At 43.2% G+C, this 14206-nt stretch overlaps 1 protein-coding gene across 3 annotated transcripts in view; it reads right to left on the reverse strand.

Moving 5' to 3' along the window:
* Positions 1-3525: 3525 nt before the first annotated feature.
* Positions 3526-14206, reverse strand: part of STAC (SH3 and cysteine rich domain) — a 146743-nt gene continuing 136062 nt past the window's right edge. For all 3 annotated transcript variants that reach the window (XM_008710424.2, XM_008710431.2, XM_008710418.2), the window contains one exon: positions 3526-5808. In XM_008710424.2, coding sequence (XP_008708646.1) covers positions 5710-5808 — 99 coding nt within the window. In that variant the 3' untranslated portion in view covers positions 3526-5709. The remainder of the gene's footprint in view (positions 5809-14206) is intronic.

Raw genomic sequence — 14206 nt, forward strand, 5'->3', positions numbered from 1 at the left:
CTTATCTCCACAAAATATCCTCCTTCATCATCCATAAATTCTAGTGAAACTAGAGTGCTTCAAGTGTTGGTAAATTATAAAAGAGAGAACTGAAAAGCAGCTTTACCACTTTCAGTCTAAAATCACCTTTGCAAAGCCAGAAAGTTTTTGGCATGATAAGCTTGAACTTTTGTAGACCCTGTTCCTAATGGAAGCAGCATAGTTCCAGCATATTCTTACGGTTCACTGTTCTTTCTCTATTGTAGCACTAATTATACATTTTCAGTATCACTTGCTTGACAACAGTCATTCCCAGTAGATTCCAGCAAGTATTTGTTGAGTTCACTGCAAAAATGACAACCACTTAATGCCCAAAGAAACATCCATGTTTGAAACCAGCAGCTTGTGATTCACCATGTTGAGATTTAGACTCTTAAGTATGAATACATTTCATCAGTTTATGATGTGATTTCCACCCTTCCCAGTCTTGTGGGTGGCACACACTGGAGCTGTGATGAGGTCTTAGCCCAACAGTGGATTGTTGATTTCACTGTAATTTTTTTCTCTCAAAACTCCCTGACCCAATATTAAAGTTTTCTGAGAATATTTTTGGAACCTCTTCATTTAAAAGTGGGTCCTTTACAATTTCCTCCAGGGAGTTAAAAAGAATGTTTACTTAAGAACTGGCTTTAGTGATTCAACCTAAATGTAAAAGGAGAAGCTGTGGTGAAGAGCATTTCCTCCCTCCAAGGGCTGGCACCAAACAAGCAATTGGAGGTCCTTGTAAGATGTCCCTTATTTCAGTCCACTGTTGCTTGCTCCTGACTTTCTTGTCTTTGAGGGAGCACATTAGTAATCATAAATGAGAGCACAGATGATCTGAACACTTCAAGTGTTTATTTGGTAGATACATATTAAAATTTATATACTGCAGACATGACTTCTCTTTTTTACCAGCATCCTTCGGACATTTCTAAAGATTATTCATATGTTAGAGCACAAAATGCCAATTAATTTCCTCAAAGCAGAAACACCGTGGATCATATTTTCTGACCGCAATGCACAATGGTTCTAATCACACACACACACACACACACACACACACACACGAAATAAAAATCTAAGAGAAAAATCAAAACTCTAATTATTGAGTATTTAGAAATAAATGAAAATAGGAACACTTTCATGTGGTCAAAGCTGAACTCAGAGGAAAAGTCATAATCTTGGATGATTTTTTTTTTACCTTAGTAAAGAATGAAAGTAAACTAAGCAAACAATTTTTAGGAAACTTGTTTAAAAGGAGAAGATAAAGAAAAGTATTGCCATGCATAAAAACAGATGGGGTCAGGTGTAACCCGAGAATCTGAGTAAATGAGGCCAGTGGAGGAAATCTAAAAAGGATCCACCATTTTCCTTGGAAATAGGTGTTATACCTTTCCAGGGTGTATTTTCAGGATTTCAGTACATCCTGACCTCCATGAACACAGGGAAGATGTTCGATAGCTGTTTAAACTTGATGGTGAGATGATAAAAAAGTCTCCTACTTTTTTGTTTTTAATAAGGAACTATAAAATAAATTGCTATTATTTTGTTAATGTTTCGAGGTACAGTTACATTTCTATTACCCAGGGGAAGATTGAGGACTATTTAAAACTCCTGTTGGAAGAAAGAAAGAAAAAAAAAAAGAAAACGAAAACATGTTCTAAGGATCAAAAACACCAGATGTTCTACAAACACACAACAGAATAGCAACCGAGCAAAATCTAAGAGACCGTGACAGGATATCATGAAACCAGTTTTAATTTTTTTTTTTCATCCAAGTTGTTTGTAAGGATTTTTGTTTTGTGTTAAAGCTGTGGAACACACCTGCTCACTCAGTTTCCTGGGAAGGCTATTTTGGGCACTGTTGAACTTTCTTTTACTCCCGGATTTATACCAGCCTACACCCTGCTGGTCAGTATTTGCTAAAGCCATTAGAGCATGAGAACGCTACTCTTCTTCCTGAGATTTTCAACCCTTGGAGACACAGGTCCCGCTTTCTCCTACTTCCTAAATACCGATTCCAGAGTAGACTGTCTTTCAGCCTCCACTTTTACTATGATTATGCACTTTTGTCCTTTTCAGTATTTCATGGGTATCTTAGTGAGACATAGGAAGAGAAAGAGGGTATTCGATGGATACAATTCTCTACTACAGCATTTTCCAAACTATGTGCCTTGGAATAGTCTAGCTGATCCTAATGGGTGTTCCATGGATCTAGCTCCCCTTTTACAGATTTACTGTGAAAATTAGGAAATTAAAGGCTCTGGGAAGTCCTGAGTAAAGAAGCCTGGTTTATTTTATTTAAATCTAAGCTATTTGAGCACACAACACTTTTTTACAGCTGCCCGGGCCTCTAGGTTAAGGCTAACCACTAGGTTTCCTTCCTGACTCTCTTCTCCTTGGAGTAGCCAGTGACCTGGACTGGCTTTTGGATCTCCATGCTGCTTTTTTACCTTTAAGCAGTACTTGTCACCAGACTATTTACATGTACTGTGACCCTCCCACTGATTTTATTTTTCTCCCTTTAATAGCAAAGAACACTAGCTCTAATAAGTGCCTACCATGTACCATCTCATTTGTTGCTTTAAATATAACCCAGATGCTGAACTCTTCTTCTCAATGGGGGTGTGTTTATGTGTGTGTGTGTTTAGTGTGTAGAGGTGAGGAGGAAGGTGGTCTGTGAAATCAACCCTACTAGTAGTCAGCTGGACATCTACACATGGGCTCTCTTTGCAGCCCATAGCCCACACTAAAGGTGTCTCCATTGTCTGCTAGTGATGGGGTAAAAAAAGTTCTATTCTTTACCTCCTGAAGCCCCAAGGAAGGTTTAATCAGTTCTTCACTTCAAATTCACCTTGGTAGAATCCAAGTCCTACAGCACTGGTGATGGAGTATAGGGCACAGCATCCCTGTTTCAGTTATATATGTGCCCTCCCTTAGTTGTAGGCAGGGGGAGGAGGTGAGGGGGCACAAGGCTGTTCTCTCACATTATGAAGAATATCCCCTAAGGCCTCCTTTTTTCCCCTTCATGTTAGCGTTTCCTCCTTGTCCCTGCCCCTCTCCAGAATCTGTCTCCCGAGGCCTTCATCTGACTCCCATTCCCAAACTGTGGATCTTCTCCCACCCATTTCTTGAGTTTTGGAAATCTTCAAAACTTCACAGATGCCCTTGTTCTTTCCATTTCTGCAGACAGGCAGGAGGAGAATAAATGCTATGGCTCCTAAAGTCTGTGTGTGTGTGTGTGTGTGTGTGTGTGTGTGTGAATATCCGTGGCAATCTGCACTGAGGAACAGCTTTTTCTCTGATATCTAACCAACTCCAGATCTTTAAGGAACACTAGATATCTTGCATTGGGAGGGTTCATTGTCCACCAATAATGTTTGTAAAAACTTTTGGGCCTTATTGTGCAGAATATGTGTTTTTTCTCCTTTCTAACATTGGCTCAAATTATGAGTCCCTGTTCTAGATATCTATTTCTGTAAAACAAATCACTCCAAAACTTAGTGACTTAAAAACCACCAAACCATATTTATTTTGTTCATAAAACTATCACTTGGGCAGGCCCAGCAGGGATGGTTGCTGTTCTGTGATGTCCGGGATCCCAGCTACAGACACACACGGTCTGTCCACTGGTCTTCTCCTGCATGGTGGCCTCAGAGTAGATAAACTTACACGGTGGTTCAGGGTTCCAAAGGCAAGTGTTCCCAGAGAGCAAGGCAGAAGGTTCAAGGACTTCTTTGGCCTAGCCTCAGATGTCATGCAGTATGACTTCTGCTATACGTATTTTATTGGTCACATAAGACCAGTCCTGATTCAGTGTGAGAGTGGGCTACACAAAGGTGAGAATATCAGGATGTGGGGACCACTGGGGGACCACCTTGGGGGCTGGCTACAGCAGCCTCCTTCTATTCAGTTTCCAAAGGCAAACTGATTTTTTAATGCAAGTTAAGTTTGTCTAGGATATGATACCACTGTACCCAAAAGCTTCAGTGGATACTCTACCAGAAAGAAGAGATCAGGACACACATTTTCTATGTTCCTTCCATCCACGGTATTGTCTTTATTCAGTGGAATACTGAATTAGAGGCAGAGAGTTTTTGTACTCTGGCATTCCATTTTAGAGAATGGCAGTCATACTACCCACCCTGGCTCTCGGAGAACCCATCTTGACTCTGTACACTCAATTTTGCAGGTTGTACCAGAGAGAGAGGAAATTCTGGATGCTGGCTTTAAAATGATAGTAAGGCATCCAAACTACTGTGAAACCAGCAGCCATCCCATCTCAGCTTCCATCTCAGCTCCCAACATCATGCTGAGCAGTAACAAAAGAAATAAATGGAGACTAATGACACTAGGGTTTGGGAAATAATGCTTACATGCATAAGATGCACCCACTTAAGTCTTTTAAAAACCAATTGTTCTAATGCTTTTATTGCTCTGTAACAAAATAGATTGAGCTGACATTGATTCCAAGGTCATTGTGAATTGAAGTTTAACCGTATTAATGACTAAGTAATCGATGCAAAATTGACTGCTAGGAGGAGGCTTGTGGAGGAAGGCTTCACAGTATATTGAATGCTTGTAAACATTAGTACAAGTATAGAGTAAGAGACTCCCCTACTTGATGCTAAATAGGACCCAAGTTCCTCTACTTTCTGAAGGATGAAGCACTAAGGATTCGTTTCCATTTTACATCTGCTAGGGTATAATATACTGCCCTAAAGAAGAATAGATTCTGATTTGGCTACTTTTCTCCTAAGGTGCTATTGGTTCTCCTCCATGTTTCTGGTTCTCCCCAAGGTGGGCTCAGCCTCCAAAAGGGGGTCCTCCAGGGTGGAATGAGAGAGAATGCTGCCCCTAGTATAGAGGATGTGAAATGAAATGGACTCATCGCTGAGACTTTTCGTCCCATTCTCTTCCCCGGTTCATCTCTGCAGGGAATGCTTTCCTAACTGAAGGGGCTGCATAATCTTCGATTAATCGGGCTCTCTGCCCCACCTTACTCCCACTTTGCCCTCTGTATCTGTGCCTCATTTCCTTCTCTGTCACCTCTGTTGGTAACTAGAACAGCAGCAGGAACTGCCAATCCCGCCTTTGGGCAGATCAGGTTCTGGTGACTGGTGCCACCAACTCATCCCTCATCTCATGGCACCCCCAGGACTCACTCGGAGGACAGAAGAGACAGCGCAATCACAAAGTGAGGGGGGCTGTGGGGAGCCCTCGCATGTTGAGGGCTGGGAAGCAGGACTTCCTGATGCTCTGCACAGAGACCGCAAATGTGATGATGCGGATGGGCCAGTACTGGGGACACGTGTCTGGAACCAGAATCACACTTGGCTGTGGGGATCCGAGCCTTGCGCTGGGCCCACACTGCAAGCTGGAGCACTCTCCAGCAGGCTAACTTACATCACGTGGACGGGGATGAGGTGAGTCCTCAGGGACCGCCCTGCCGCAGCAGCCACCTGCACGGCGCTCAGCTCTCTCAGCCTCACCCCACCTTGGGCAGCCCAGCAATGCTGCGGGATGGGCCGTCTGCCTCGTGACTGGTACCCCAGTCTCAGATCCATGAGTCTTGTCTCACTGTTTCCCGGGAGGCGGGTCAGTGTGGCAGCTCCTCTGCGTGGACACAGTGTGAGATGAGGCATCGCAGCGGAGCCCAGCCACTGCAAAAGCAGGAGGGGCCAGCAATCAGATGTTTTCTAGGACATCCAGGGGGACGAGGCCTCTCTTCTTTCCACTGAGGACTCTGATAAAGCCGTCCTGCTCCTCTTCAGAAGTCACGCAGATCTGAATGCCAAGGAAGAAAACATCAAAGTGTCAACAAGTAAGAAATTAGGAGCTGCTTGAATCACTGTGGACTGAGGCCAGGAGCACCAAATTGGAAAAGGGAGAGCAGTTTCAGGTGGGGGGGAGAAGGGGAGACTGGCTCTGTAAGAAAAAGGTTGAATAAATATTAGGCAGAACCTGCGTTTGGAACTAGGCCCAGGTGCTGAATGCTTTGAGTTTTATGAATGAAGTTTTATGAATGAAGATCGATAAAATGGGATTAATCATATTGTGTCCCCCTGAGGAGTCACTATGAGGATAGAATGATATAATGCTTACCAGAGAACCTAGCATGTGGCATACAATGAGTCCTCAATACATTGTTTTAAAGATCCAGACAAATAACTACCATTCAGCAGGCTCCTGTCATGTGTTTGGAAGTTTATACGTATCATATCAGTAAGTCAAAGGAAGCTTTTCCATTCCTGGCCCCTAGCAAACCAAACAGATGCTAATACCTCCCCTCACTCACCTGTGCTGGACTTAACAAGAAAGTGGTTAAAATCTATTTGGATACCCTTTTCAATGAAAAGGGCAGTGAAGGGCATGAAGGGGGGATATGGTCAGAGGGACATGAGAGGTTTTTGCAAAGATCTGCTAGCGTGTTGTGAGTTTCACCCACTTGACCTGCTTCCATGGGTAGTAAGTTATGTCTTAGGTTGGGTTCCCTAGAAACAGAGCCTGAGACATGAATCCTTGTGAAGTGGCTTGTTGATGGTGTGCTCTCAGGAGGTGAGAAGTGAGGGAATCATGGGGGACAGGGGAAGGAGCTGAGCAAGGGTGAGGTCTCAGCTGGAGATGAGCCTCAGCCTGATCCTACAGGGAGCTCTGGAGCATGAAGTGTCCCATGGGGTGGTCCCACCTTGAGGAAGGGGTCTGGCCTCTTGGGCCCCATGTCAGTCATTGGCAATTGGCTGATGTGGGTGCGAGAGGTGTGACCTGTCAGGTGAGGCAGCTCTTGGTCCATGGAGGGGCTGGATAATGGGCAGCTTTGAGTTGTTAGCCGACACAACAACCAGGAGATGGGTGCACCCACCCAGTGAAGGGGATGTGGGGAGAGCATCAACAGAAACCACATCACATAGAATAAGGGGCTTTAACAGAACATTTACAAGAGCTTCATTTGAGACTCCTGAGCCTTGGGACATACAATGGGCTGGTTTCTGGTTCATGTTTCAGAAACTTAACTGTGTGATAAGCTTGACTGGAAAGAGGCTCAGGTGGGGAAGCAAAGAGGAGTTTATTTGTAAGAACAGAAGATGTGGTGACTGTTTCCTGAAGGCCAGAGGTGAGCTGTGAGAAAGAAATGGGGCATGTTAGATCCTGTTAGAGCCAAAAGAAGGGTGAACCACCTGATTTTCAAAAGCTAAGACCTGTCATTGCCTGTGCCAGAAACACCACAGATAAGGGACCCTAGTGATGGGCAGGGAGTATATGTCCTAGAAGAACCCATAAAAATGTCCTGAGCAGGATTTACCTTTAAAACCTGACAAAGACGGAATTTTCTTCCTTATCGAAATGTGCCCCCAATTCAACAATCCTTGCTATTAGTCCAACCAATCTGCATCAGTGAAAAAACTTTACACCTGCTCCCTTGTGCAGATTTGTTTCAGATGCTTATTTAAAAAATGTAAATTGAAATGTTTAAATAAAAAATGAACATGAAAACAATTTACTGACGTATATACACATAGATGTTGTATCATGTTGATGTCAAATACGGAGAACAATGGGCAAGGAATCAGAAAACTGATATTCTGGCCAGAGGTCACAGCCTTACGCCACTACCCTAAGTCATAGAACAAACAAACGACTGCAGTTTGGGTCTCCATTACCTTTTTGGGTCATTTTCAGAGTTCTCCTGACTTACATGAATAGTCTCTCTAGCAAAAGCCCACTGACAGTTTAGATGCATATCCATATGCACTCCAAACCTTTCTTTTCCCTTTCTCTCTCAAGATTTCGGTGTGGAAGAGAAGCAGAACTTGGTAGAGGCAATGGAAGAATTGTTTGAAGGTGTCTCAAAAATAGGAGCCTAATTTGCACAAATGTTCATGCTTTGTTGCATGTATTGATTTCTGCACCTCCTAGTTGGCATTCCTGTAGTGATTTGATTTGGGGAGCCCTTCCAAAGGACAAGGAGTTCTGTATCCACCATGCACTGCTTGGACAGTCTTGGCAGCAGACAATGGGTAAACAGATGAGGAAGCTAAAGGAAGCTGAAAAAGATGAATATAAAGCATTGAAAATAGGCTTCAGCTGCTTGTACTCGTTCCAGAAATGAAGGGTCTAGGATTTAAATTTCTGGTGGTACAAATACACAGCTCACCAGGCTTGAGAACCTGTCATTTTAAGGAGCAATAAACTGGTTGGAGACGTTTCCTTTCATTTCACTGGGTGGGTGCACCCATCTCCTGGTTGTTGTGTCGGCTAAATTCATTTCAAGGTGAAATGGAAAGATTAGCCCGAAAATTATGGGTAGAGACAGGTGGGAGGTAAGGGAGAACCAGAGGAGCTCCTTTGCTTTGCAGGGCCATGAATAGGGTGACCAACTTGTGTTGGTTTGCCTGGGACTTTCTCAATCTTTGTACTGAAAAGTCCCATATCCCAGGAAATTCCTCAGCCCCAGACAAAGTAGACAGTTGATTATCCCAGCAAATGTTTAACCGGCCAGGCCATGTAGGAGATACCTCCAAGTGTCTGAGGTCCCTTAATTCCCTACTTTATGCATTCATTCATTCATTCATTGTCAAGTTTTTATTGAGGGTCTACTATGTGCTAGCTACCACTCCAGAAGCTGGGGGAAAAAAGGCAGATGCCTGCTCTCAAGGAGCAGGCAGTTCATTAATAACAAACATTGGGCAGAGCTAGGAGGAGGACAGATATTTCACTGAGTAATTACTTGTGTGTTGAGTGCAAGGGCCTTGTGTGTTTTAATCACCGATTATTTAGTGAACAACATTTAGTAAACTGACAATATAAATCATTAACAATTTTTGAATGAATTTTTGAACTCGTGAGGAAAAGGGTCCCTTTGCTGACCTTCTGACCTGTCTCACTGACTGGAACTGGGGCACTGGCCAACCACTGAAATCAGCACCAGCAAGAATCAATTCAATTAGGATTCACTTGAGTTGTGGAAGGTAGACATAGACAAGAGAACAAAAATCAGGGCTCTGCCGTGTGGGAAAAAGGCAGAGATGACTATTGGTACCAACCAACAGTTGGAGGTTAGAGGATTTTAAGTGGAGGAAGGAGATGGCCAGATTTATATAAACTGGTTCTTTTTCCTCTCCTGTCCTCTCCTCTCCCTTCTTCTCTTGTTACCTGATGTCCTTCTTCCCTCTCTTCCTTCCTTCCTCTCTCCCTCCTGCCCTCTTGCTCTCTTGCCAGCCAGGCTTCTGAAGACTGGACTGATTTCCTTCCCACTGCTAACAAACCCTGGCCTGTCCACCCTGCTTGCTGACAGCATTGCCGACTGTCTAGGGGACATCATGTGTGCGGCAGGCATGGTCTGGGCATCTCAGTACCAAGGTGGGTGCAGCACATACAGAGCAGCCGCACCCACCATACTCAACACAGCATCTCCAATAGTCTAGTGCTTACCTAGCCATCCAGCCCGGCTACTGCCGGCCCCTGGGCATCACTCAGACTTTGTGTTCTTTTTTTTTTTTTTTTTTGAGAGAAAGAGAGAGAGCAAGCATGTATGCACTTGCAGGGAGGGGGGACAGTAGAGGGAGAGAGAGAGTCCTACCCTGAAGTCGACTCCCTGCTGAGCACGGAGCCCTATGAGGGGCTCGATCTCAGGACCCTGAGATCATGACCTGAGCCAAAACTGAGTCAGCCACTCAACTGACTGAGCCACCCAGCTGTCCCACTTAGTGTTTGTTAATGATACCCCCACTCACCCAGCCATCCCACTTAGCGTTTGTTATTAATGATACCACCACTCACCCATGTTTCTGCTTTGGTTTCTGCATTTATGGCATTACCACCCTCCTGCTCTCACTCCCCCTAGTTCTTCAGGACTGTGGGAGCAGACTAGATTTTCCCCATTCTTGTCTCCATTTGATATCTGGTTGCTGACCCACTCCCCAGCCCTCTGCTTCTTCTCCTATGTTGCCCCAAATTCCGCTCCCTGCCGGTTTTGTGCCCCTCTTGGCTCAGTCCCTTCTTGGTCCTACCTGGCTTAAGTCCTACAGTCTAACCCACTTTTGGAAGCATATATGCTAATAACATCTAAGATTTCCCTGGTCTTTCCTCTGAACTCATTAACATTCAAATAGGCTGCCACTTAAAATGATGAGTAGTCATTTTATTTGAAAAGATTTCTTGCCTAGGTTCTGGACTCAGACTTCCCTCAAAATACCTATGAAAAGAGTGGGTGGGAGGGAGGAATGTCCTAACACTGGGCACTGAGACTGGCAGTCATTCCGGAGGCTAACAAGCATTTCCCTGCAACTACTGGAGCTCAACTCAATTGATGACTGAAGAAAGTTGTACTGCTGGATCTAGGATGAATCTTCTAGCCTAAAAGACAGCTCCTCCTCTAAGGTCTGCCCCAGGTGCAGAGATTCAGCAACTGCCCTGAGCAGAAAGCTGGGCAGTCTTGAGCAGAAAGCTGGGCAGTCACTTTTCTCTTACTACAGGCTCTACTTTCTGATGTAATCAAAATATACCTTTTGTTTCTTACACTACCCTCCTCCTAATCAATGAGTCTCTTTCTACATTTATTTGGAAACTGTGGTCCTCCAAGAAGAAGAAATGACAGGAAGTAGGGACACATTAGGTGGCACCAGTGTCTCCTGGGAGGTAAGGTCTCAACAAATCAAACAGAGCAGGAATGGAGACAGAAAGTCCATGGAATCTTGCATGAAGGAGGAAGTAGCTTTGCATGTGCTCCAGGAGTTGAGAATGTTGGGAAAAAAGCAATGGTGACAGTGGCAAATCCTAACTTGACCCAGCAGACCAACATGGGATAAACTCTTCTTAGATAACAGAAGTCAGCATAAGAGCCATGTGTGATTACTTGTTCCCCCAACTGAGGATACCGGAAAAACTCTCAGTGCATGCTGAGTTGGACCCACTCTGATACACTCATCTTTCAGCGGGGAATCCTCTGCTCTGCATCAATCACTCCTTGTTCTAGGATAAGTAAATCCTTCTGTTCTTTTCCCATGCAGCAGAGCCCTGACTTTTGTTCGGTTGTCCATCCCTACCCTGTGTGACTCAGGTGAATCCTAATTGTCCAAGTCTGTTTCGATTCTCCTTGCTAGTGAGTCCCACGAGACTCAGTTCCAGCTAATGAAACAGGATGGAATATCTTCTAGGAGACTTCTAGGAAAGTTTGTTTTCCTCTTAAAAGAGATACATTAAGAAGAAAATTTCTTTCTTCATCTGGAAGGGATTCTTGGAGTGGCTGCAGCCATCTGTGACCACTAGAAAAGGTGGTTAATATTTCAAGGATGGCAGAGCATAAGGGTGGAAGAATCTAGATCCCTAACCATGGAATCAAGCTACTGAATTATGAATCCCAGAACTTCTCTGTATCTAGACCTCTCATTATGTTAGTAAAATCTGCCTTACGAGGTTGACTCAATTTGAGTAATCTGAGATGTGTAATAGTTAGTTATTGCTTTTGTAACAAATTACCACAAACTCAGTGCCTTTCAACAACCCAATTTATTACATTAGATTTTTGTAGGTCTGTTATCTGGTGGGCTTGGCTAGTTTTCTCTGCTCTGGGGTTCATAAGGCCAAAATCAAGGAGTCAACAGGGCCATATTCTTTTCCTTCCTTCCTTCCTTCCTTCCTTCCTTCCTTCCTTCCTTCCTTCCTTCCTTCCTTCCTTCCTTCCTTCCCTTTCTCTAAGAGAAGATTAATTCCAGGCTCATTTAAGCTGTTGCTGAATCCAGTTCCTTGAGGTTATAGGACCGAAGTCCTGGTTTCCTTGCTGGCTGTCAGCCAGGGGTCATCCTCAGCTTCTAGAGGCTGCTTGCAGTCCCTGACTTGTGGTCCCTTCCTGTATCTTCAGATCCGGTAAGTGTGGGTTGAGTCCTTCTCACATTCATTCTCTCTCCGACCTACCCCTCTGCCTCATCTCTCTTCTGCCCTCTCCTGTTATCTCTCTCTGACTCCAGCTGGATATATCTCACTGCTTTTAAGGGCTCAAGTGATTGGAGATGGCCAGCCCACACAATCTAGGACATCTCCCTATCACGAGACCCATAACTTTAATCACATCTGCAAAGTCCCTTTTGTATGAAATCTGGATTAGTGTCCTTTGGTTGCTGTAACAAATTACCACTAATTTGGTGGCTTAAAACAACACAAAGTTATCTTACAGTTTGGGAGATCAGAAGTCCTCAAATCAAGGTGAAGGGTGGGCTGCATTTCTTCTAGAGGCTCTAAGAGAATCTGTTTCCTTACCTTCAGCTTCTAAGAGGCATTCCCTGGCTCCTGGATCCTTCCTCCATCTGCAAAGTCAGCAGCATAACATCTTCAAGTCTTTCTCTCTCTCTGACTTCAGCTTCTATCCTCACATTTCCTTCTCTGACTCTGGCCCTCTTGTCTTCCTATTCTAAGGACCTGTGATGACACTGGGCTCACCTGGATAATCCAGAATAATTTCCTATATCAAGAACCTTAACTCAACCACATCTGCAGAGTCCTTCTTGCCATGTAAGGTAACATTTTCAATTTTGGGGATTAGGACATGGGGTTGTTGTTCTGCTTACCACAGGGTGAAAGTATCAAAACTATTACTATCAAACATTAAAAAATGTTGTGGGAAATATATGCATATGTCTGAAAGAATAAAGTTATTCTTGGATCCCACGGGCTGAAGGAAGACTCAGCCTTGATGTGTTAAGGCGAGAATCTCGAGGTGGAGAAAGGATATAAAGAGAGGCAAAGTAAACATTCTGTGGGAGGAAGGGGGTTGGTTGAGAAGAAAACACTGCAGACAATACACATTAAGTTCAATCTATGTTAGAAGCAGTGAAAGATTGGATTGAAACTTCAGAATATTAAAGGAAGTGGGGTACCATCTGAAAATGTTCTCTCAGTAGGAAGTAGAGAGTTATGAAGTGGAAAGCAATTAAGAGGTTAAAACTATAGGGGATCATAGGGGAGGGATCATAGGGGAGGAGAGGAAAAAATAAAACAAGATGAAACCAGAGAGGGAGACAAACCATAAGAGACTCTTAATCATAGGAAACAAACTGAGCGTTGTTGGAGGGGAGGGGGGTGAAGGGATGGGGTAGCAGGGTGATGGACATTAAGGAAGGTATGTGATGTAATGAGCACTGGGTATTATATAAGACTGATGAATCACAGACCTGTACCTCTGAAACCAATAACACATTATATGTTAATTAATTGAATTAAAATAAAAATAAAAAAATAAAACTAGAGGGGAAATATGGTAAAATAGAGGCAATCCAACCAAAGAATTAAGTTCCCAAAGGAAGAAGCATTAAGATCAAAAAGCAAATGAAAAACTAAGGAAATTTTGATCACATATGGTAGACCAGATGTAAATATTTTTAAAAGATAGAGAACTTTTTCAACAGCGTAAGAAAATAGGCAAAGTACATAAACAGATTATTCATAAAAGACATACAAATGCCTGATTATGTGTGATAAAACTTCATCCTCCTCAACCATCCATGAAATGCAGATTAATATGAAATGTTATCAAGCTATCAAAATGACAGACATCCAAAGATAGTAATGTACAATTCTGGCAAGGATGTGGTGGCCACCGGGGTATTCTTGTAAACAGCTGGTGTGGGTAGAAATTGGCACAACCTTTTTGGAAGCAATTTAGTCACATGTATCAAGAACTGTAAAAATGTTTTATCTGTTTGTCTATGAATTCTAAAGTCTATCCTAAGGAAGTAATCAGAGCTATGGAGAAAGATTTTGGTTTAAACATGTTTGTTGCAATTATCAGTACTAGTTAAAAAACTTAAAACGGAATATCTAACAACAGGGGAATACTGAAGCACATTCTTGTACCTCTAGACTAGGCGTTGACAAACTTTTTCTAAAGGACCAAATAGTAAATATTTTCAGTTTTGCAGGCCATATGGTCTTTGTTGCAACCACTCAGCTCAGCTGTTCTAGTGTGAAAGTAGCTTCAGATGATACACATATGAATGAATGTAGCTCTGTTTTAAAACCTCTGTTTTAAAAACAGGACCAGATTTGACCATAGGTCAATACGCCATAGTTTGCCAAACCCCGATGTATGTGATAAAATGTTACAGAACTGTTAAAAACTATTTTGAGAAACAGTTAGTGACTAAGTTAAAAAAAAAACAACTTAGAACACTAAATAGAATATGATACACCA

Source organism: Ursus maritimus, unplaced genomic scaffold (genome assembly GCF_017311325.1).
Source record: "Ursus maritimus isolate PB19 unplaced genomic scaffold, ASM1731132v1 scaffold_20, whole genome shotgun sequence".
Lineage (NCBI taxonomy): Eukaryota > Metazoa > Chordata > Mammalia > Carnivora > Ursidae > Ursus > Ursus maritimus.